The sequence below is a fragment of the Setaria viridis genome, chromosome 3 (genome assembly GCF_005286985.2).
Source record: "Setaria viridis chromosome 3, Setaria_viridis_v4.0, whole genome shotgun sequence".
Classification (NCBI taxonomy): Eukaryota; Viridiplantae; Streptophyta; class Magnoliopsida; order Poales; family Poaceae; genus Setaria; species Setaria viridis.
The window spans coordinates 23,152,499-23,177,256 of record NC_048265.2 but is presented as its reverse complement, the minus strand read 5'-3'; the positions used below and the strand labels follow the sequence as shown (position 1 = coordinate 23,177,256).

At 43.3% G+C, this 24,758-nt stretch overlaps 2 protein-coding genes, 1 long non-coding RNA gene and 1 pseudogene across 3 annotated transcripts; 3 read left to right on the top strand and 1 right to left on the bottom strand.

The window, feature by feature from the left end:
• Window positions 1-277: 277 nt before the first annotated feature.
• LOC117848588 (uncharacterized) lies at window positions 278-2,723 on the bottom strand. The gene is made up of 3 exons (XR_011897823.1): window positions 2,188-2,723; window positions 633-764; window positions 278-486 (listed from the first exon to the last, which is right to left on the bottom strand). It is a non-coding gene; the product is annotated as an uncharacterized lncRNA (long non-coding RNA).
• Window positions 410-22,457, top strand: LOC117848586 (beta-glucosidase 20-like; annotated as a pseudogene).
• LOC140222379 (uncharacterized) lies at window positions 8,406-17,522 on the top strand. The gene is made up of 4 exons (XM_072292811.1): window positions 8,406-16,128; window positions 16,244-16,273; window positions 16,556-16,640; window positions 16,747-17,522. Exons 1-4 carry the CDS (start codon window positions 16,076-16,078, stop codon window positions 17,026-17,028), a joined length of 450 nt encoding a protein of 149 aa, XP_072148912.1. The 5' UTR covers window positions 8,406-16,075; the 3' UTR covers window positions 17,029-17,522.
• A 470-nt stretch (window positions 22,458-22,927) lies between the features above and the next one.
• On the top strand, window positions 22,928-24,758 carry LOC117848587 (peroxidase 21). Its single transcript, XM_034730046.2, has 2 exons — window positions 22,928-23,517; window positions 23,595-24,758. The coding sequence occupies exons 1-2, from the start codon at window positions 23,433-23,435 to the stop codon at window positions 24,521-24,523; spliced, it is 1,014 nt and encodes a 337-aa protein (XP_034585937.1). The 5' UTR covers window positions 22,928-23,432; the 3' UTR covers window positions 24,524-24,758.

Here is a 24,758-nt window from a genome sequence, read left to right as displayed (position 1 = left end):
TATAAAAACTATATGTATTTATGGTATGAAATAAGTGCCATTAGATTTATCATGAGATTTATTTTTATAATATATCTATTTGATGTCATAAACATTAATACTTTTCTCTATAAATTTGGTTAAAGTTGTGAAAGTTTGACTTAAACAAATATAGAATGACTTGTTTTTTGGATGGAGAGAGTAGTAGCCTTGTGTCTCTCATGTGAGGTGTGATCTGCCGTTCCAAGAAAAAGAATCAGAAAACCAACAAAATGACAGGCACAACAAGACCCAATCCTAAAGGCAACAGGCCACGTTCGTCCGACTATTTTTTTTTATTTCAATTATCATCAGTTGTCTGAGACTCCACGAACGGACAGCTATAACAGGAATATAAAGGGACTTTACAGGCTATGGCGGACCGCAGCAATGGCGAGGCGATGCATCCCGTTGCTCTTCTTCTCGGCATGGCCGCTGCTTTTGTCGTCGGTGCCGTGTGCAAGCACCCTGCAGTGCACAAGGGGTGATTTCACATGGCTTTGCGTTTGGAGCTGGAACTTCAGCATATCAGGTGCCTCAACTTCTATAGCATGTTTTCTTTCTTTCCTACTTAGATTCATAGCCAAAGAAAACAAGTTTCTGTTAAAACTAACCTTTGCTCTGATCATCGCATGTTGCAGTACGAGGGTGCGGCAGCTGAGGATGGGAGGAGCCCAGGCATCTGGGGCACATACGCCCATTCAGGTCTGTCTCTTTTTTTCCCCGTTGACTTGCTTCATAATTGTCTGCCAAGTGCCAAATGTTAAAAGGGGGGCAAAACTTGCACTCGTTAATGATATATTAAGTACTTTAAGTACTCTGTTAATTTTGAGTTCATAGTTACTGAAATCAAATATGGCATAGACTTCTTTATCTTCTTGTACAATTTTTATTTTTTCCTTTTTTGGGTATTTTTCCTAGTTGGCTGTACAGGTTATTTATCTTTTATAATATATATTACTGCAGCAGGGGCTTCCTGCTGTTTCTTTTCAAAACAGAAAAATACTATTGCATATTTATTTAAATGTGGTTTATATTTACACATTTTATCTCAACTGAAATGTGGTCTGATTATATGATAACCTAGAGAGAAATATATGTGGTGCTACCGGTGATATTGCTTCTGATAGTTACCGTAAGTATAAGGTATGGATATTCTCCCAGGGGATCAATTTGCAACCATCCTTGGAAGGTTGGAGATTCGAGAGATCACGCGTTACCTCTGCTATTTGTGGTTTACACGTAGGAAGATGTCAAGCTAAGAGCGTCCACAGTGTATAGCACCTTGGGTAGTGCTAAGGTAGGATCCATGAGGTGCTAGCTTGGTAAATTTTGCTCCAACGTTTAGCACCAAACTAGATAAGAAAGATAAAAAACCCCTTCTCTCTCCCACGTGCTCGTCTTCCTCCGTCCGTTCATTCTGTTTTCTTCGTTGTTCCAGAACGCCACCAAATCGATTGCTCTCGATCCCCTCTTTGTCCATAGCAGATGGCTCAAATCGGTTTCTCTCGATCCCCTCTTCCAGATCCACTTGCTTTGCATTTGGGCTTGCAGGCTCACGTGATCTTTTTGGAAAAAGAAAGAAGCAGGGGATATATTTTTGATAAGCAGGTATAGGGAGGAGGTAGCCATGGCTCCCCGTTGGAGGAGCCTGACAGTCAACGGCATCGCGCTCGTCTCGGAGTCGTGGTTGCGCGGCTTGCGGATGTGAATCCCGCAGCAAGTGGAGGCTAGGGAAGGCCGGCAAGCCCCAACAGCTGCAGCAGCCACCTGCGGCGCTACTGGACGGGAGCCGTTGGGAGATCGTCGAGCGCTACAGCCGCGGCACGGGTGGTCGGCGCCGTCTGTCGTCCGAGGGCGAGGTGGAGGAGCTCGAGGAAAGGATGCGGTCGAGGGTCGAGCGAGGATGCAGAGGGCCAGCAGAACAAGAATTTTTTAATCAAGGCATCGGGTGCCAAGTTGAGCTCCGGGTGCCGAGACAGCACCGCATGAATTTTTTTTTCGAAAACATTCTCTCCGGTATCGCACCCTCCTGGTTCCGCCTACTAATTAGAAATATATATATATATATATATATATATAATCGTGATATTCCGGATGCTGCTTGGTATGGTATGTTAATCACGATCGAGGGCGAGGAAAAAGGAATAAACAGCAACACTACTGTACCCAGGACAATTATTGAGGAGCGGAGAGCCGTCCAAGTGTCCAGGCAACAGAAGAGGAGAATAGATGAAGGCACCAGAAGCCTTAAGCACGAAGCAACTCCAGAAGCCTCAGCCGCGACTATAAAAGGAGGTACCGGGTGAAGCATTGGAGGCATCAAGGACATCAACCAGACAACCACCAGAGCATCACCAAGAATCACGAAGACACACTCCACCACCGAAGACCTCCACCCACACTCCACTCATGAAGACATCCACCACCACTCTCTGAGAGAAAAAGAATTAGCCACCATATTTTAGAATCTACCGCTGTATTACTCCACCTCTGTACTACCACTACTAGAATAAAGGGAGGCCGTTGGAGCTCGTCCCTCGGTTTGTAAGGTAATCAAGGTTTGTGCTAAGTGCGTGGGGTTTCCCGAAAGGGAAAGCCGCATGTAAGCTTGTCCCGTGGAAAATGGATTAAGCTGTTCTGGTAGCATCCCTGCCTTCCTTTAAGCTCGTTCTTATGGGACGATGTCTCTACGCTAGGGACCCTAGAGGAGAAACCTCTGCGCGTGTCGTTCTCGTGTTAGCCCTGGTAGCGGTGTTTGAGGAGAACCCTGTGTGCGCAGAGAAGTGTTCCCTTCGGGTGGAACTGCCTGGGGAGACGGTAGAGCCTGAGTCCTGTTTGAGCGTGGCTGGGGATGGTGAGGGTGCAGTCCGGTCAGCTCACTATTCAAATTCGGGAATATGAATAGTGCCTGAGCACTCACCGGGAGTGGATGGAGCACCTATGGGTGGTGGCACTATTCAGCCACTATTCACTCACTATTGCGCACTATTGAGCTACTATTCGGGGTCGCTTTCAGGGGATACGAGCACGCTCGGGTGCGTGATTAGGTGTATTCCTTAATTAAGTCTATTCTCAGGATCTTTGCGGGTTGGCGAGACCGAAGATTCAGCCGGTCGTGCTGCTATGCTTGTGACAGTCCTACTTGGTACTCACCGCATGCCTCGCAGTTCCACCCGAAGGGAACACTTCTCTGCGCACACAGGGTTCTCCTCAAACGCCGCTACCAGGGCTAACACGAGAACGACACACGCAGAGGTTTCTCCTCTAGGGTCCCTAGCGTAGAGACATCGCCCCATAAGAACGAGCTTAAAGGAAAGCAGGGATGCTACCAGGACAGCTTAATCCATTTCCACGGGACAAGCTTACATGCGGCTTTCCCTTTCGGGAAACCCCACGCACTTAGCACAAACCTTGATTACCTTACAAACCGAGGGACGAGCGCCAACGGCCTCCCTTTATTCTAGTAGTGGTAGTACAGAGGTGGAGTAATACAGCGGTAGATTCTAAAATATGGTGGCTAATTCTTTTTCTCTCAGAGAGTGGTGGTGGAAGTCTTCATGAGTGGAGTGTGGGTGGAGGTCTTCGGTGGTGGAGTGTGTCTTCGTGATTCTTGGTGATGCTCTGGTGGTTGTCTGGTTGATGTCGTTCATGCCTCCAATGCTTCACCCGGTACCTCCTTTTATAGTCGCGGCAGAGGCTTCTGGAGTTGCTTCGTGCTTAAGGCTTCTGGTGCCTTCAACTATTAAACTCTTCTGTTGCCTGGACACTTGGACGGCTCCCCGCTCCTCAATAATTGTCCTGGATACAGTAGAGTTGCTGTTTATTCTTTTTGCCTTGTCCTCTATCGCGTACTGTCTTCTCGTGATATTCTGGATGCTGCTTGGTATGGTCTTCCACGCCCGAATGATTGACGCAGTTAATCACGATCGAGGGCGAGGAAACGAGCGACTCTGAAAAATTTCGGATTTCAAATTTCGAGTTACTATTCACCGTATTATTCAAATTCGGCGAACACTATTCAAATTCGCGGCACTATTTAAATTCAGCTCACTATTCAAATTCGGGAATATGAATAGTGCCCGAGCACTCACCGGGAGTGGATGGAGCACCTATGGGTGGCGGCACTATTCACTCACTATTCACTCACTATTGCGCACTATTGAGCTACTATTCGGGGTCGCTTTCAGGGGATACGAGCACGTGCGGGTGCGTGATTAGGTGTATTCCTTAATTAAGTCTATTCTCAGGATCTTTGCGGGTTGGCGAGACCGAAGATTCAGCCGGTCGTGCTGCTATGCTTGTGACAGTCCTACTCGGTACTCACCGCATGCCTCGCTGGCTCGCTTCAGAACAAGGCCAGCCCGGACTGCACCCTCACCGTCCCTAGCCACGCTCACACAGGACTCAGGCTCTACCGTCTCCCCAGGCAGTTCCACCCGAAGGGAACACTTTTGTGCGCACACAGGGTTCTCCTCAAACACCGCTACCAGGGCTAACACGAGAACGACACACGTAGAGGTTTCTCGTGATGGTCTATTCCCTACGATATGGTCTTCAGAAACATGGTACAATTATGAAGAAATACGTGCCAAAAATAATCATGATAATTGGAGAATTTTCAATCAAGCAAAAGAAATAGAAGGAAATACTAAATTCAATACTGAGTACCATATGATGTATCAAAACAAAATAACAAAAATATTTTGACGAGAATATTATGGAAGGAATAGTATAATATCAAAAGAAGTAGGAAGGCTACTTAAGCCAAATTATGGAATGTAATGCCAGTTAAGAAAAGAATATCGTGAATTACTGTCATGGTATGAAGTGTGGCAACCAGAGGAACCGGATATTGAAGAAGAAGAATAGAAATACAGCTCGCACAAAAGAATACTTTGTAACACAAGGAAATAAGTCTCAAGTGTTGTTAACGTGTTAACAACAATTCGGCCGGGGCAGAATAATACTACATGCCAAGATGTTTTGATTGAAGTCTGCGACGTCAATCATTCGGGCGTGGAAGACCATACCGATTGAAGTCTGCGACGTCAATCATTCGGGCGTGGAAGACCATACCAAGCAGCATCCAAAATATCACGAGAAGACAGTACGCGATAGAGGACAAGGCAAAAAGAATAAACAGCAACTCTACTGTATCCAGGACAATTATTGAGGAGCGGAGAGCCGTCCAAGTGTCCAGGCAACAGAAGAGGAGAATAGTTGAAGGCACCAGAAGCCTTAAGCATGAAGCAACTCCAGAAGCCTCTGCCGCGACTATAAAAGGACGTATCGGGTGAAGCATTGGAGGCATCAACGACATCAACCAGACAACCACCATAGCACCAGAGCATCACCAAGAATCACGAAGACACTCTCCACCACCGAAGACCTCCACCCACACTCCACTCATGAAGACATCCACCACCACTCTCTGAGAGAAAAAGAATAAGCCACCATATTTTAGAATCTACCGCTGTATTACTCCACCTCTGTACTACCACTACTAGAATAAAGGGAGGTCGTTGGAGCTCGTCCCTCGGTTTGTAAGGTAATCAAGGTTTGTGCTAAGTGCTTGGGGTTTCCCGAAAGGGAAAGCCGCATGTAAGCTTGTCCCGTGGAAATGGATTAAGCTGTCCTGGTACCATCCCTGCCTTCCTTTAAGCTCGTTCTTATGGGGCGATGTCTCTACGCTAGGGACCCTAGAGGAGAACCTCTGCGCGTGTCGTTCTCGTGTTAGCCCTGGTAGCGGCGTTTGAGGAGAACCCTGTGTGCGCAGAGAAGTGTTCCCTTCGGGTGGAACTGCCTGGGGAGACGGTAGAGCCTGAGTCCTGTGTGAGCGTGGCTGGGGACGGTGAGGGTGCAGTCCGGGCTGGCCTGGTTCTGAAGCGAGCCAGCGAGGCATGCGGTGAGTACCGAGTAGGACTGTCACAAGCATAGCAGCACGACCGGCTGAATCTTCAGTCTCGCCAACCCGCAAAGATCCTCAGAATAGACTTAATTAAGGAATACACCTAATCACGCACCCGCGCGTGCTCGTATCCCCTGAAAGCGACCCCGAATAGTAGCTCAATAGTGCGCAATAGTGAGTGAATAGTGAGTGAATAGTGCCGCCACCCATAGGTGCTCCATCCACTCCCGGTGAGTGCTCGGGCACTATTCATATTCCCGAATTTGAATAGTGAGCTGAATTTAAATAGTGCCGCGAATTTGAATAGTGTTCGCCGAATTTGAATAGTGCTGTGAATAGTAACTCGAAATTTGAAATCCGAAATTTTTCGGAGTCGCTCGTTTCCTCGCCCTCGATCGTGATTATGAGCAGTTAATCACGATCGAGGGTGAGGAAACGAGCGACTCCGAAAAATTTCAGATTTCAAATTTCGAGTTACTATTCACAGCACTATTCAAATTCGGCGAACACTATTCAAATTCGCGGCACTATTTAAATTCAGCTCACTATTCAAATTCGGGAATATGAATAGTGCCCGAGCACTCACCGGGAGTGGATGGAGCACCTATGGGTGGCGGCACTATTCAGCCACTATTCACTCACTATTGCGCACTATTGAGCTACTATTCAGGGTTGCTTTCAAGGGATACGAGCACGCGCGGGTGCGTGATTAGGTGTATTCCTTAATTAAGTCTATTCTCAGGATCTTTGCGGGTTGGCGAGACCGAAGATTCAGCCGGTCGTGCTGCTATGCTTGTGACAGTCCTACTCGGTACTCACCGCATGCCTCGCTGGCCTGCTTCAGAACTAGGCCAGCCCGGACTGCACCGTCACCGTCCCCAGCCACGCTCAAACAGGACTCAGGCTCTACCGTCTCCCCAGGCAGTTCCACCCGAAGGGAACACTTGTCTGCGCACACAGGGTTCTCCTCAAACGCCGCTACCAGGCCTAACACGAGAACGACACGCGCAGAGGTTTCTCCTCTAGGGTCCCTAGCGTAGAGACATCGCCCCATAAGAACGAGCTTAAAGGAAGGCAGGGATGCTACCAGGACAGCTTAATCCATTTCCACGGGACAAGCTTACATGCGGCTTTCCCTTTCGGGAAACCCCAAGCACTTAGCACAAACCTTGATTACCTTACAAACCCATGGACGAGCTCCAACGACCTCCCTTTATTCTAGTAGTGGTAGTACAGAGGTGGAGTAATACAGCGGTAGATTCTAAAATATGGTGGCTAATTCTTTTTCTCTCAGAGAGTGGTGGTGGATGTCTTCAGGAGTGGAGTGTGGGTGGAGGTCTTCGGTGGTGGAGTGTGTCTTCGTGATTCTTGATTCTGCTCTGGTGCTCTGGTGGTTGTCTGGTTGATGTCCTTCATGCCTCCAATGCTTCACCCGGTACCTCCTTTTATAGTCGCGGCAGAGGCTTCTGGAGTTGCTTCGTGCTTAAGGCTTTTGGTGCCTTCAACTATTCTCCTCTTCTGTTACCTGGACACTTGGACGGCTCCCCGCTCCTCAATAATTGTCCTGGATACAGTAGAGTTGCTGTTTATTCTTTTTGCCTTGTCCTCTATCGCGTACTGTCTTCTCGTGATATTCTGGATGCTGCTTGGTATGGTCTTCCACGCGCGAATGATTGACGTCGCAGACTTCAATCGGTATGGTCTTCCACGCCTGAATGATTGACGTCGTAGACTTCAATCAAAACATCTTGACAAGAAATAGAAATAATAGCAGAAGATAAAATATTAGCAAGTAGAGTTAGAAATTTAGAAAATAGAGTAAATATTTTAGAAGCTGAGTTAGAAGATCTAAGAAGTAAAATAGAGTTTAATAATAATAAGAATGAAGGACGTCAACCAGACAACCACCAGAGCATCACCAAGAATCACGAAGACACTCTCCACCACCGAAGACCTCCACCCACACTCCACTCATGAAGACTTCCACCACCACTCTCTGAGAGAAAAAGAATTAGCCACCATATTTTAGAATCTACCGCTGTATTACTCCACCTCTGTACTACCACTACTAGAATAAAGGGAGGCCGTTGGAGCTCGTCCCTCGGTTTGTAAGGTAATCAAGGTTTGTGCTAAGTGCGTGGGGTTTCCCGAAAGGGAAAGCCGCATGTAAGCTTGTCCCGTGGAAATGGATTAAGCTGTCCTGGTAGCATCCCTGCCTGTCTTTAAGCTCGTTCTTATGGGGCGATGTCTCTACGCTAGGGACCCTAGAGGAGAAACCTCTGCGTGTGTCGTTCTTGTGTTAGCCCTGGTAGCGGCGTTTGAGGCGAACCCTGTGTGCGCAGAGAAGTGTTCCCTTCGGGTGGAACTGCGTGGGGAGACGGTAGAGCCTGAGTCCTGTGTGAGCGTGGCTGGGGACGGTGAGGGTGCAGTCCGGGCTGGCCTGGTTCTGAAGCGAGCCAGCGAGGCATGCGGTGAGTACCGAGTAGGACTGTCACAAGCATAGCAGCACGACCGGCTGAATCTTCGGTCGCGCCAACCCGCAAAGATCCTGAGAATAGACTTAATTAAGGAATATACCTAATCACGCACCCGCGCGTGCTCGTATCCCCTGAAAGCGACCCCGAATAGTAGCTCAATAGTGCGCAATAGTGAGTGAATAGTGGCTGAATAGTGCCGCCACCCATAGGTGCTCCATCCACTCCCGGTGAGTGCTCGGGCACTATTCATATTCCCGAATTTGAATAGTGAGCTGAATTTAAATAGTGCCGCGAATTTGAATAGTGTTCGCCGAATTTGAATAGTGCTGTGAATAGTAACTCAAAATTTGAAATCCGAAATTTTTCGAAGTCGCTCGTTTCCTCGCCCTCGATCGTGTTTAACTGGTATCAGAGCCGAGGTTGTTAAAATTTGTGTTTTTGAGGGTTTTTCTATATTTAGTCAAGATTGAAAAACTTCACTATTTAAATCTAGAAGTTAATACCGGAAAGACAGTTAATACTTAAGAAAATATAAATATAAGGTGCATAATAAATAGCTCTGAAGATGATACTTGGCATACTTCACACGGCTAGATCAATTTATTAGTTGATTTAATACATAACTTCTATATATCTTGGGGTAAAAGGCAAGACGATTTAGAATTAAAATTTGAAAAACTACAGAAAGAACATAAGCATCTAGAAGAGAATATTTTAGCCTTGAATAATAAGCTAGAATTAATCTTGCAAGCAGCAGAAGAAAGTAGAAATTCTTTAGGAAGAATCATTCAAAATAGTGATTATATTAAAAAGGATATAACTCACCTATATAAGAAATTTGATAATACTAATTTTGAGCATAACAAAGAAATTGTTCTATCATCAACAGGATTAGTCGAGTTTAATAGATCATTAAACTCTGAAAAATGGAAATATCTGAAAGTCTCTCTAGAAGAGACAAGACACTCCAACTAATAAATAAAGACATAAAGCCTTTAAGCTTTATGGATAGATTGAAAGGAGGATGTGATGATATTGAAAACTTAGAAGAAATGATAGATGTAGAAAGAGATCTTGAAAGATATCAGAGAGATACCTTAAGAAAGATAAGACCTCAGCAAATATATCAAATGGGCTGGTTTGAAAATAAAAATGGGCTATACAGAATATCTAGAGAAGTAGAATTAAGTGTTCTAACAGAACCAGTTCAGCTAAGAATTGTCAGTAAACAATTTGAGAACGGGCTAAAATATTCTGGCTACAAATATATTCATCAAGGAATGTATATCATAGGAATTAAAAGAATGACTAGGAAGAAATTAGGAACCAAAGTTCTAATAACCTTGTTAGATAAAAGATGGGATTCAGTAAATAAAGCAGCATTGGGTTTCCTAGAAGGAGATATGAATGAAAATATGTTAATAACATACATAGCTCCAGATTTAATAATGCGAATAAAAGAATTTATAGATAAAATGGCAATAGGGTTTCAGACCAAAGGCTATGAAGACTTTAAAGGTACAAATTTATTAGTAAGTATAGAATTTGTAGGAAGGTTAACTAATAGAAGTGCAACTAAATACAAGGTAAATGTAAACAATGTAATAGAAAGTATGCAGTCTAAGGGAATAAAATTCATGAGTCCTTTAAAAATTAGTTCTGAAGAAAGAGCAGGTGAAGAGTGGAATATAAGTGCTTTAATAGAACCAAAGATTTTAAAACAACCTAAAGATTATGTAAGCTATGAAAATAGTAAAGGCAAAACTAGTATCAGGTTTGTTAATTACAAAGAAAGAAGTTTAGATGATTTAGAAGTTTCAACTTCTGAGTCAAACATAGGAGAAGCTAGAAGACATAGTGTATGTGAATTCATGGAAAAATTAGATATTGATAATGAAATAAAACACTATGAGAAAAAACTAAGTAATGTTCAAGATGAATATAATACCTCCATGATATGTGAATGGTCTGCTATTAGAGAAAAAGAGCTATATTTCAGACGAGAATTATATAGACTTAATAAAATTAAGAAAGAAAGAGAGTTAAATAATCAAAAGATTAACATGCCGATAATAAAACATGAACCTACTTTGCAACATGTAAGTGATAAAAATAGTAAGATTCAGAAAGAATTAGAGAATAATAAAGAAATGGTAAAGGAAAAAGAAGAGGTTGTTATAAGTGAAGAAGATCAATGGGAGATCAATAATAAAATTTTATTAGAAAGTTATGAAGAAGAGGATGAAGATATAATTGAAATACATAGTAGTAAGTCAGATTCACATATTCTTTCTTTAAGAAATGAAGAATTATACAATAAAGATACTGCTATAGAAGCCATGGATATAGATCCAAGTCCATCTAAAAGAAGACGAGAACAAGAGAGAGATATAAAAATTGAAGGAGAAACGGATAGACATCTAGAAAACCAGGTAATTGGCCACCAGAAAAGGAAGAGCCTACATATACCTATATACCTGGACAATATAAGCATATGGGTTCAAAAAGAAGAGAGTTTGAAAGGACTGTGCAATTTCAGAATTATAGAAGCGATGGTGCAATATTAAATTTAGCAGCACACGATCCTATTGATTGGCCAAATATTATAAGCATATGGAAAAGCCTAATAGTCCAAAAATATATACAAAATCAGCATAATATTGGAAGTAGAGTAGAAGATATGATTACATATTTAGAAACATTCTTAGGAGAATCAATTAAAGTTCTATGGGAACAATGGGTAGAAACTTATCCTCATTATTATGAAGAATTAAAAAGAGCTGGTAGCAACCCTTATAATTTTGCAAATATCATATCAAGTATTGTTATAGATGAAGATCCAGAATTAGGTTATACTGCATTACAAAATGAAAGATTGAAGGAAATAGAGAAATTGACTTTAACAAATTGGAAAGGAATAAAAGAGTTCTCTCAGCATTATTTGTATAACGCCACAACTGCTAAGCAAGGCTATAATAAGACTATAGTTGAAAGATATTTTAATAAACTATCAGATCCTTTAGGATCTATGATATTTGAAGAATATAAAAAGGAATCTAATGGAAGGGAATATAATATTTCTCAGGCTATAACATTTGTTTTTAAGCAACTAAGAAAAATATGCACAAGCATACAAGCTCAAAGGTCAATGAAGCAATCAGATTACAACTTTTGTAATAAAATAGTTCAAATACCATTGACATACGGAGAAGAGAAATATAGAAATAAGAAATACCCTAAAAATTATAAGAAGGGAAATGTAAAGACAAAGAAAAGATATTTCCTAAGAAGATCAGATAATAGAGCTCCTTTTCTTCACAAGAGAAATGTAAGAAGGTATAATCCTAGAAAAAATTATGATAGTACATGTAGATGCTTTATTTGTAATTCTCCAGATCATTTAAGTAAAACTTGTCCTAATAAAGATAAGAAGAGATATTCTAATAAGCAAGAAGAGCAAGAAAAGGTGTTAATTATAGATAGTGTTAACGAAAATATTCTGGTATGTGATGATGATATAATGGATGATGAATCTGTATATTCAATAATAGAAACAGATGAAATTGAATATAATGAAGAAGATGAATCGAGTGATGAAGAGACAAACTTGATTGAAGAACTAGCAGGGTTAAAGATAGAAATGATGGATCAAATAATTCGGGATCATAAAAGAGATGACGTTAATATAAGATGTGTATTTTGTATATACTATCAAGATCCAGGAAAAAGGGCTACTTGCAGTTTATGTATAAAACAGGCATGTAGATCATGTTTAGAACAGCAAAGTGACAAGAATGTAGTCAATACAAAGTATGAGGAAAATAAGATCAGTCCGAAGGAGGACTCTTCAAATGATAAAAGAAATAATAAATATTTAGTCAATACTCCACACGAGTTTCTTATCCCTAGGATAAGTTTTAAGACTGAACAAGTGCTGGCATATTTTACACAAGATATTATAGATCTAATATGGAAGAAATATGCTGAAAGGCAGTACAAAACATTTCATGATATACAAAATTACTTCATGAGGCTATATCAAGGTATAGAAAGGAATTTGGGAATAATAGTTACTATAAATACCTTTCCTTTGCTTCATCTTGATGATAAGTTAATTGTTAATCCTCATCATAAATTTATAATACTTAAGGCTGATATAAACCTAAAATATTTTACAAACATACAAAGGCATACAGGAGAAGATATTTATTTACAAACTATTATTGATCATGGGTTAGTCCGAGATATTTATGGAACATTGGAGGAAATACTTCAATCTGATTTAGGAAAGGCTATTAAAGAAGCATGTAAAAGATTGGCGTGTGTTCAAGGAAAATATAAAATAAAATACTTTTCTAACCCACCAAAATTTACACTACCATTAAGACCAGCAAGTCATGATATATATATATTATAAAAGGTTCGTATAAATTCCCTACGATATGGTCTTCAGAAACATGGTACAATTATGAAGAAATACGTGCCAAAAATAATCATGATAATTGGAGAATTTTCAATGAAGCAAAAGAAATAGAAGGAAATACTAAATTCAATACTGAGTACCATATGATGTATCAAAAAAAAATAACAAAAATATTTCTACGAGAATATTATGGAAGGAATAGTATAATATCAAAAGAAGTAGGAAGGCTACTTAAGCCAAATTATGGAATGGAATGCCAGTTAAGAAAAGAATATCGTGAATTACTGTCATGGTATGAACTGTGGCAACCAGAGGAACCGGATATTGAAGAAGAAGAATAGAAATACAGCTCGCACAAAAGAATACTTTGTCACACAAGGAAATAAGTCTCAAGTGTTGTTAACGTGTTAACAACATTTCGGCCGGGGCAGAATAATACTACATGCCAAGATGTTTTGATTGAAGTCTGCGACGTATATCATTCGGGCGTGGAAGACCATACCAAGCAGCATCCAGAATATCACGAGAAGACAGTACGCGATAGAGGACAAGGCAAAAAGAATAAACAGCAACTTTACTGTATCCAGGACAATTATTGAGGAGCGGAGAGCCGTCCAAGTGTCCAGGCAACAGAAGAGGAGAATAGTTGAAGGCACCAGAAGCCTTAAGCACGAAGCAACTCCAGAAGCCTCTGCCGTGACTATAAAAGGAGGTACCGGGTGAAGCATTGGAGGAATCAACGACATCAACCAGACAACCACTAGAGCATCACCAAGAATCACGAAGACACACTCCACCGCCGAAGACCTCCACCCACACTCCACTCATGAAGACATCCACCACCACTCTCTGAGAGAAAAAGAATTAGCCACCATATTTTAGAATCTACCGTTGTATTACTCCACCTCAGTACTACCACTACTAGAATAAAGGGAGGCCGTTGGAGCTCGTCCCTCGGTTTGTAAGGTAATCAAGGTTTGTGCTAAGTGTGTGGGGTTTCCCGAAAGGGAAAGCCGCATGTAAGCTTGTCCCGTGAAAATGGATTAAGCTGTCCTTGTAGCATCCCTGCCTTCCTTTAAGCTCGTTCTTATGGGGCGATGTCTCTACGCTAGGGACCCTAGAGGAGAAACCTCTGCGTGTGTCGTTCTCGTGTTAGCCCTGGTAGTGGCGTTTGAGGAGAACCCTGTGTGCGCAGAGAAGTGTTCCCTTCGGGTGGAACTGCCTGGGGAGACGGTAGAGCCTGAGTCCTGTTTGAGCGTGGCTGGGGACGGTGAGGGTGCAGGCCGGGCTGGCCTAGTTCTGGAGCGAGCCAGCGAGGCATGCGGTGAGTACCGAGTAGGACTGTCACAAGCATAGCAGCACGACCGGCTGAATCTTCGGTCTCGCCAACCCGCAAAGATCCTGAGAATAGACTTAATTAAGGAATACACCTAATCACGCACCTGCGCGTGCTCGTATCCCCTGAAAGCGACCCCGAATAGTAGCTCAATAGTGCGCAATAGTGAGTGAATAGTGGCTAAATAGTGCCACCACCCATAGGTGCTCCATCCACTCCCGGTGAGTGCTCGGGCACTATTCATATTCCCGAATTTGAATAGTGAGCTGAATTTAAATAGTGCCGCGAATTTGAATAGTGTTCGCCGAATTTGAATAGTGCTGTGAATAGTAACTCGAAATTTGAAATCCGAAAAATATATATATATACTCCCTCCGTATAGGAAAAGGAAGTCGTTTTGGACAATGTTTGGGTCAAACATTGAGAATATAAATCATGAATAACTTAAGTTGTTGAGCTTGGAAATGTGAAAGCCATATAAATAGATTTATCTTGAAAAATACTTTCATAAAAATATACATATATCACTTTTTGATAAATATTTTTATAAAAACAAGGAGTCAAAGTAATGCTTTGAAGACCGTGTCGTTATCCAAAATGACTTCCTTTTCCTATGCGGAGGGAGTATATATATAGAGAGAGGTTAATTACAAAATCAATTCCGCAAATGAAGGCTAATTCGCGAGACGAATCTATTAAGCCTAATTACTCCATAATTTAATCATGTGTGCGACAGTAAATATGTGGATTAATTAGCTTAATAGATTCATTTCGGGAATTAGCTATGATTTATGCAATTAGTTTTATAATTAGTTCACGTTTAGTTCTTCTAATCAATATCCAAACATTCGATGTGACCTATAAAAAATTAGTTCAAACAGGTTCACTATTTCTTGGTAAGACTTATTCCTGGTACAACAATTAAACCTTAAACTTTGACATTGACGATAAAGATCATTCACGTATAACGTTAACTTAATGTTATGATTTTGGATATTGTATAGGTGGCAGAGGAGTGAGGAGTGGTGAATCCTAATGGTCTGCAGTTTTATAACAATTTGATAAATGAGCTTGTGAAACCAGGTACATATAGGCCCTGTTTGGTTTGGGTTGACTAAACTTTAGTCACCCCTTTTAGTCCCTAAAATACCAAACACAGGGACTAAAAAGTGACTAAACCCTTTTAGTCCCTTTAGTCCCCAAGGGGTGACTAAAGGGGACTAAAGGCTCATTTTGACAGCCGATGCCCCTCATTATTCCTCCGTTCCCCATCCAACCGATCCGTCCCCGCTACTCCCCACGCCTCTGCCGTCATGCCCGCTACTCCCCAAGCCGGATCCACCATGGATGGCCACGGGAACGGCTACTGGGAGTACTTCTCTCATGTCGGTTCTTCTTCGGCAGTTCCCGCCTTCTCTGCTTCCGCCGCCACCCACGACTCCGACAAATTCGACCTTTTTCCCTAGGCGCCGTCGTATCTACCAGCGGCCCCAACCTCTCGGCTCAAAGGGCACACATGGAGAACCTGGATCGCAACTCCCAGGTTGACGGCTTCCCCTTCCTTAACTCCGACTCAGGGTACATGTAGCCGGAAGGAGGTCGCGGTGACCAAAGGCTACCTCCTCTTGGCCCGAGCGGAGGTGGTGGCAGATTCAGACACTACGCGTTCCAGCTTCCTCGCCTGAGTGGAGGTGGGAGCAGATCCGACCGTGGAGGATGCCACGCTGCTCATCCAGTAGGTAGCTACTCCAAGTCCCTCAACATTGAAGCAGGATCCGGCCAACAGGCACTGGGATCCGGTCCCCAACTTCCTCCTCCGGGGATGGGTGGCGGAGGCCGTGGGAGATCGGTGGCTAACCGCGTTGTTCGTGGATCTATGTCTGCTGTCAACATCTCCTTTCCTCCAGAGGATGTCGGCGACCACGATGACTTCGAGGAAGAAGATGATAACGGCTCCCAGTTGGTAAGATCCACATCTGTGCTCTATGCTCTAAGACATCCATTGCTTCTTTCCATGAGTTCATTTGCTATGTTGTGATGCTCCATCTCCTAATATATATGTTGATTTGCTCCATTAGGTACTCTATCTTGATGATATACTTGATCAGGTACTACATTTGTGTCCTTCATCCACTATTTAGCTGTAGCTAATAATGTTTTGTGTAATAGAACCGTTATGACAAGGCAAATTGGAACAAAGAGAACACATATATATTCTATGAGCTTGCTATTGAACAAATTAGGGCAAGGAATTGCATGGGTGGGACAATGTCAAGTAGAGGTTACAAGATTATAGCCTAAAAATTCCAAGAAAGGACTCACCTCAGGAATGAAATCAAACAATTCAAGAACAAATGGACTCAATGCAAGACCCTATAAACTTTTCACAGATGGACCCTAGGTGAACCAGGATTGGACCGAAACCCAAATGGAACAATAATAGCAAGTGATAAATGGTGGAAAACACACACAAAGGTACTGTCATTAGAGTTTTTCCTTGTGTTCATGAATGTCATCATTTCTTCTTACTTTCTATCATCTAATATGTTTTTTGCTCTGATTGTTCATTTGTCCATTTCAGAAAAGACTAGAGTGCAGGAAGCTCAGGTTGGGCATACCTGCGTACATTGATTTCCTACGTGAAATGTTCCATGGTGTGACAGTTGATGGACGGCCCTCATGCATCCCTGGAGAAGCTTCACTTCCACTTCCAGTAGATGCAAATGCGGATGAGGATGATGAATATGCAGATGGGAATGCAAATGGCAATTTCGACAGTCCCATGAGTACCAGCAGCCGCAGGAGAGCGAGCAGCACCATAGATATAGCCTCAAGTCCACCTAGGAAGAACAAGAGTCCATAGCTCAAGGCTATTAAGGGTCTGATAGACACCTTACAAGCTGGCAACAAATTAGTAAGAAGAAGGTGGAAGAAAAGGAGATGGAACAACAACAGGTGGAGCAGGAGATACAAAGCTACTTGAGTATGGCTATGGATTGCGGAGCAACTGAAGACACAGATGAGTACTACATGGCCACGAAGTTGTTTGAAAAAAAATACAACCGGACTGTTTTTTTGCTAATTTAAGACAAATGAAGGAAGGTTCGGATGGTTGAAGTGGTGGTGCAAGGAGACACTGAACCAATCTATTTGAACCAATTTACTGTGATGTTTATCTGAACCATGTGAATGTTTCTGTGAACCATTTGAATATTTGTGTGAACCATTTTAATGTTTGTGTGAAATAATTTGAACGTGTGATGTTGTAAACATTTGAGTTATGGCTTTTATTATTCTATTTGATGATGATGATGATGATGATTTCAATGTTTATCTTGCTGATGATGATTGTTTTGGACACACAGGATGATGAGGAGGCCGAGATGCAACGGTATGTTATGAGGTGTCAAAAGAGGAGGAAATAAATTGCTATTATTGGTGTCACGCTCGGTATGTACCATTTTGACACATACATCAACAAATTAGATCAAAATATGAATCAATTTCGGAATTGGATAGCCGATGATTTGTTTAATAGATCGTAGATCTGATAATTTTGTAATAATGAGATTTGTGTACTACATGAACATTATTTGGAATATATGAACAATTTGTTAACTGCAAAGCCGGCTAGCAGTGCGGTAAGGGACAACAGGGCAGCGTCAAGGCATGGTGGGAGGGCAGCAGCGTGGGAATGGGGGCGGCCAGGATCTGTGCACTTTTAAGTGTATTTTGACCTTTGTTTAAGTACTTTAATGGCCTTTAGTCTCTAGAATCAAACAAGGTTGGACTAAATTTTAGTCCTAGGACTAAAGGAACCAAACATGGTCATAATTTGATCTTCGTGTACTTTGAATTTAATGAAGTCTCAACGTTGAATTACTTACCTAGGCACATATCACATAGTTAACTTCGTAGCATTTCAGCAATATTTACGGAAACATTTACTGCTGGCTAATCATGCTACCTTTGTGTGTTTCCCACTCCACATTGACCATGTTAGTCCTGATTCTTGAGAATGGGTATTCAGATTAATGCTGTTCTTTATCATATGGACCTTCCCCAGATCTTCGAGGAAGAGTATGGTGGGTGGGTTAGCCCCAAAACTATGTAAGTCGTAGCTTTTATCAGCATCCTGATTTAATCCACACCAAATCATGAGAATCATCTGAAATATAACCAGAATACTTTACGGTTCGACGCATGTGTGATGCAGAGATGATTTCACCGCATATACCGATGTGTGTTTCCGTGAGTTTGGTGATAGATTTGCCCATTGGACAACTATGCTCGAGCCAAACATCATGGCTCAAGCAGATTTTGACAACGGAGATCCCCCCAAAAAAAAACCACTGCTCGTATCCATTTGGCAGGAGCAATTTCACAGCTGGGAACTCCACAACTGAGCCATATTTGTTTGTACACCAAAGCCTACTGGCTCATGCGTCAACTGTTAGGCTTTACAGGAAAAAGTACCAAGTGAGCGTTCTGCTCTTATGACCCCTTTCCCCTGCTGAATTTTGTTTATGAAGTTGACGAAATCAAGCCTGTTGCCTTATATTTTGTTTCAGGCTGCACAGAAGGGCATTATTGGCATGAATATATACACCATGTGGCTCTATCCATTCACAGACTCAGCTGAAGATATTGAAGCCACCGAAAGAGCAACAACTTTCTTATATGGCTGGTATGTCGTGTTGAATCTATTATAGAAGTAGTCCGTCCGTTCCAAATTGTAAGTCATTTTGGCTTTTCTGGATTCATAGGTATTATTATGCATCTAGACATACACAAAATCTAGCTGCATAGCAAAAACAATGCACCTAGAAAAACTAAAACGACCTACAATTTGGAACGGAGGGAGTAATACACTATAATTATAAAAAAAGTTCTAGTAACTATTTTTATTGATGAGTTGGTCCAGGTAAATCCCTTAACATATATGGTCGTTTCAAACAATACGAAGCGTAAACAATCACCCATGGAATCCAGAAAACTCAACTTCCAGTTCACCCTCATTCCTGAGTTGTATCACAGGAACATACCAAATTTCCAGGATGCTGCATCCATTGGTGTTCGGAGATTATCCAGAGATAATGAAGAAGATTGCTGGTTCCCGCCTTCCATTTTTCTCTAACAATGAATCTGAGCTTGTTACTAATGCATTCGACTTCATCGGACTGCATCACTACACCTCCTTATATGCGAGCAACCATCCTAACTCATCAGAGGGACCCCTCCATGACTTCACTGCTGACTTGGCCACACTTTTCAGAGGTCCAATATCTATAAACCAATCTAACGCGGACATATGTAACTGTTAGTGTATTTAGTCGTTTCAAACAATTTGAAGCTTAAGTTCCACCGATCTAACGCGGAAAGCTCGACTGTTAGTTCATCCTCATTCTTGAATTATATCACAAGAACTTTACAAATTTCCAGGATCCTGCATCCATTGGTGTTCGGAGACTATCCAGAGACCATGAAGAAGATTGCTGGTTCCCGGCTTCCATCCTTCTCCAGCTATGAATCTGAGCTTGTTACTAACGCATTTGACTTCATTGGATTGAATCACTACACTTCTTTATATACGAGCAATCCTCCTAACACGATAGAGGGACCCCTTCGGGACTTCACTGCTGACTGGGCCACTCTTTTCAGAGGTTCAATGTTTGTAAACATTTCTTTGTAGTATCCACATATTCCTCCGAATATTCTGAGGGTTGCTCTGTTTTTCAGGTACAAAGGATGCCCCACCTTCTGCAATGGTGAGATGCAGAACTTGCTTTTGATTGAATATTTGAAACTTGATAAAACAGCTGCTGAGTGCCTTTGATTGGTCTATTTGAAGCAGATTCTTCCAGGGAAAATGGTAGACCCTTATGGACTAGAGCTCATACTTGAATATTTTCAGGAAAAATATGGAAATTTGTCGTTTTACATTCTGGAAAATGGTTAGTATTTCATCCAGAAATTGTTACTAACACTGCAAAATTCTGTGCTGATTTGACCTGCCATGGGGACAGGCTATGGAGGATCAGATGGCACCCTGAATGATTTGGATAGGATTGGCTACTTGACAAAGTACATAGAAAGCACACTGAAAGAGATCAGGTATTTAAGTAACAAACATTTGTTTTTTGTGCGTTTCTCAGAGTTTTCTCGTTTTAGTTGTTGAACACAGCGGCATCTATTTTCAGTATTTCTGTGATGGCATTGGCCAATTCTAGGAACGGAGCCGATGTGCGGGGGTACTCTGTGTGGTCATTCATGGATCTGTATGAGATATACAGTGGATTCAAGACACATTATGGCCTTGTTGCTGTCGAGTTCGACACTGAAGAGCGAAGAAGGCAGCCAAGACGTTCTGCTCACTGGTACTCAACTTCCTGAATAACAATGCTGCAATCGAATTGGAATCTGATTTTACAAATAAATCTCTCTGGCTCAAATTTGACTGCTGCTGATGCTCTCAAAATAGCCATTCTCTAGAAGAGTACTTCTGGATGTGCAGTGAGCGGTCTCTGCTGAGTTCACATATTGTCCTTTGTACATGTAGCAGCTATTTGTTGGACACCATCTGAAGAAAATAAAACACCCTTCAGACCATCATTTGCAGACTTATTATCTTGATAAAACCTTGACATGATTCAGATGTATTGTTCTATATTCGTCAAGTCCCTTGACCTAATACAAAGCTGTTTCCTCACCAGTGGCGGATGCGGCCCGTGAGCTTAGGAGGGGCTCTCTCTTCTTCCTCCTCCTTCCCTCCCTTCTCTTCTTCTTCTTCCTTCCTAAAAATCATGGAGGGGCTTAAGAGGCTCCATTGTCCAAGCGGCGGTAGGAGGACTTGAGTCCTGCCCGCCCCCACCGCTAGATCTGCCCCTGTTCCTCACTGCTTTCAGTATTAAAGTACTGGCTTGTTTATTGGCTTGTGCCTCATAAGATAGGTATCTTAATCTGCCTGTCAAATATGAATAGCGGCTTACCAAAACATTGCATACCGAGCACGAGACACATTCAGCTTCTCTGCTTCTCACCATGGGTGCTGCTTCTGCGGGCACAATGTGTGCGCTGAGCACCCTACCGTTCACAAATCACAAGACACAAGGGGTGATTTCCCCGGGTAGCTTTGCATTTGGAGCTGGAACAGCAGACTATCAGGTACCTCAACTACTATAGCAATATGGCACATTGCACATTATCTTTTCTGATTCCTGATTAGGAGCATAAAAAAGAAAGACAGTGAAAATAGAAGTTTTTGGTCAACAACTTCTCTCTCTGGCCATATATATGAATATGATATTGAAGTACGAGGTGCAGCAGCTGAGGGCCGGAGGAGTCCAAGCATCTGGAACAGCTGCACCCATTCATGTCTTTGTCATATATTTGTTATGAAACACCAAAGTTCTGTGTTAGTTTTTAGCTCATATTATGATATTCACCATGATTAGTTAACAAAAAGGTTGCCCAACTTTCTTTTCCACCTCAATTTGTCCTCTGAGATACCATCAAACAAATGTCCTTTTCAACATTTATATAGTATAATCTGGTTATGTAAATAAACCTTTTATATAGCAAGGGTAGGACATGTAATATTTGAAGGAAAAAAAGGTAAGAAGACTCCAATCGCACTAACACCACTATATAGAGGTCCTTCAGTGCCCCCTGGTTCCAAACTCATAGCACTGCCGGATTTGGGACCAATAGCAAAGCTTTCGGTATGATAGTGGGAAGGCATGACTGCCGGTGATAAAACCATCCATCATGGGGAGAAGCATTTTCCTTCCCATGATCTTAGTGATAGTGAGTACTCCATCTGTATTAAAATACAGGTCGTTTTTATTTTGGCCTAAGTTAAACTTTTATAATTTTTACCAAATTTATCAAACAATGCATCAACATCTATCATATGAAATCATTTTTTTGTTAAATCCACCATCAAATATGTCTTTTAACTACATTTAGTTAGTATAATAGATACTAATATATATTTTTCCATAAACTTGATTAAAGTTGGAGAAATTTGATTAAGGACAAAACTAAAACGACATACATTCTGAAAGTGGGGAGTAGCATTTTCCATAAATCTAACTTTGACCAAGTTTAGGTCAGTATTGGGCTGAAAGTGAGAACAAGTAAATAATATGTAGTGAAGATGTATAACTGCTTATTAGTTAGCGTTAAGCTAGCCTATGCCTAAACCTCCAAGAACTCCATTTCAATCACTCCAAAGCTCGGCACACTTTGTTTATGTCGTCTCTATATTCCATCTTGTATAGCTATCTTACCCGTCAGTATGTCTATCTGAAAATTGCTTCAATCAAAAATATTATCCTGCCTATAACCCATATCATTTTGACCGACGACCCCCCCCCCCCCCCCCCCCCCCCCCTGCTTCTGCAGGTGCCACTCTTAGCATGTGTTCTTGTTGGCCGATGACATGTCGCTGTCTTCTTCCTCTGTCCGGCCGTGCAGCGTGCAGATGCATGGCGATTGCTTGTTTGCTCCACTATGTGCCATGTTTGCGTGATCGTGAGTGCCTGCCTAACCCTGCTGACCATGGCTTTGGCTATTGGCACTAGTTTGGTACTTTGCCATTATATTCTTGAAGTCCTATCTCAAACCAGTAATCGTGACTCATCAGAATTTAAGGCCGTTCTGCCGATCGACCTGCCCATGTGAGTGACTGACTCGTGTGGTATTATATTATATAGTAATTACACCCATCTGTGGGCGTTTCTTGCCTAACATTTAGTTGTCGTAAGAAATCTAGTAATCACATTCAGATGAATCCTGGTCTTGGGGGTTTTAACACTTGTTTCTTGGCCGTCAGTTAGGGTGGGTTTCTGTTTCTACTGAGAATCATTTGTCGCGGTAGTCGTAACTGTACTAGAGTATGTAATGCTTTATTGCTTATTACTACTATGTTGAAGTGCTGATATTATTGAGCTAAGTAACGAGGATGGGAGTTTTGATTTGGACCATCACTTGTCATCTTCTGCACACATACATTATGCTCAGCACATCTCGAGTCGCTCTGGGTCAGTCACTCACACCCACCCACTTGTTGCCACGAGCACTCTCTCCTCAGTGATGAAGTATAAAGTTGGGGCTCCCCTGCCTAGCATAAATTGTGCTTGTGCTTATACGTAACATCTAACATCAGATTGGATATATGCATGGACACTACTCTTCTCTTGTCTATCGTTGCAAATTAGTACCAACAAAGTTTCGCCAAAAAAGAAAAGAGTACCAAGGAAGAAGATGAGGTGTTCAAGAAGCTCAAGCTGCCTAGTGGCCGCAGCAGCACTGCCCTATGCTCTGCTTCTCTTCTGCTGCCTCACCACTGGTAATGTAACTCTGCAAACCTTCGTCTCAGTTCCACTCCGATCTCGAGTGCTGATCATTCCTAAACTGATTCCGCAGGGGACGCCGCCAATGGCGGTCTTCGGCTGGGGTACTACTCGTCGACCTGCCCTCCAGCCGAGGACATCGTGAGGGAGCAGGTGGCGCAGCTCTACCACAAGCACGGCAACACGGCGGTGTCGTGGCTGCGCGCCCTGTTCCACGACTGCATGGTGGGGTCCTGCGACGCCTCCCTCCTGCTGGACACGAGCCCCGCCGCCGGCGTCTCGGAGAAGTCCGCGCCGCGGAGCTTCGGCATGAGGAACTTCAAGTACATCGACGTCATCAAGGCCGCGCTGGAGCGGGAGTGCCCGGGGACCGTCTCCTGCGCCGACGTGCTCGCCCTCGCGGCCCGGGACGGCGCCGCCGCGCTGGGCGGGCCCCGCGCCGCCATGCGCACGGGCCGGCGGGACGCCCGGGCGAGCCGCTACGCCGACGTCGGGCGCGACATCCCCAACCACAACGACACCGTGGCGGCGGTGCTGGCCCGGTTCGCCGCCGCCGGCGTGGACGCCGAGGGCGCGGTGGCGCTCCTCGGCGCGCACTCCGTCGGCCGCGTCCACTGCTTCAACCTGGTGGGCCGGCTGTACCCGGCGGTGGACGCCGGCCTCGACCCGGCCTACGGCGAGTACCTCCGGGGGCGGTGCCCGACGGCGGACGCCAGGGAGGACACGCGCGACGTCGCGTACGCGCGCAACGACCGCGCCACGCCCATGGCGCTCGACAACATGTACTACAAGAACCTGCTGGCGCGGAGGGGGCTCCTGCTCGTCGACCAGCGGCTCGCCGACGACCCGCGCACGGCGCCGTTCGTCGCCAGGATGGCCGCCGACAACGGCTACTTCCACGACCGATTCGCCACCGCGCTGCTCACCCTGTCGGAGAACAACCCGCTCGGCGCCGACGAGGGGGAGGTCAGGCGCGACTGCAGGTTCGTCAATCCGGCGTGATCGATAGACAGCTGCGGATTCACTGTTCATGATGACTTGCTGCATGCGCTCCATGGGATGTGGTGTATGGGCAGGAAGAACCAGAAAAATTATGGCCCGTCTATCTTATCTGTGCAATGAAAAAAATTGCATGGTTTATATAGCCATGATACCTACCACATAAACAACACAATCGGTTGTATTATACTCCTCCGTTCCAAATTATAAGTCATTCCAACTTTTTTAGAGAGTCAAA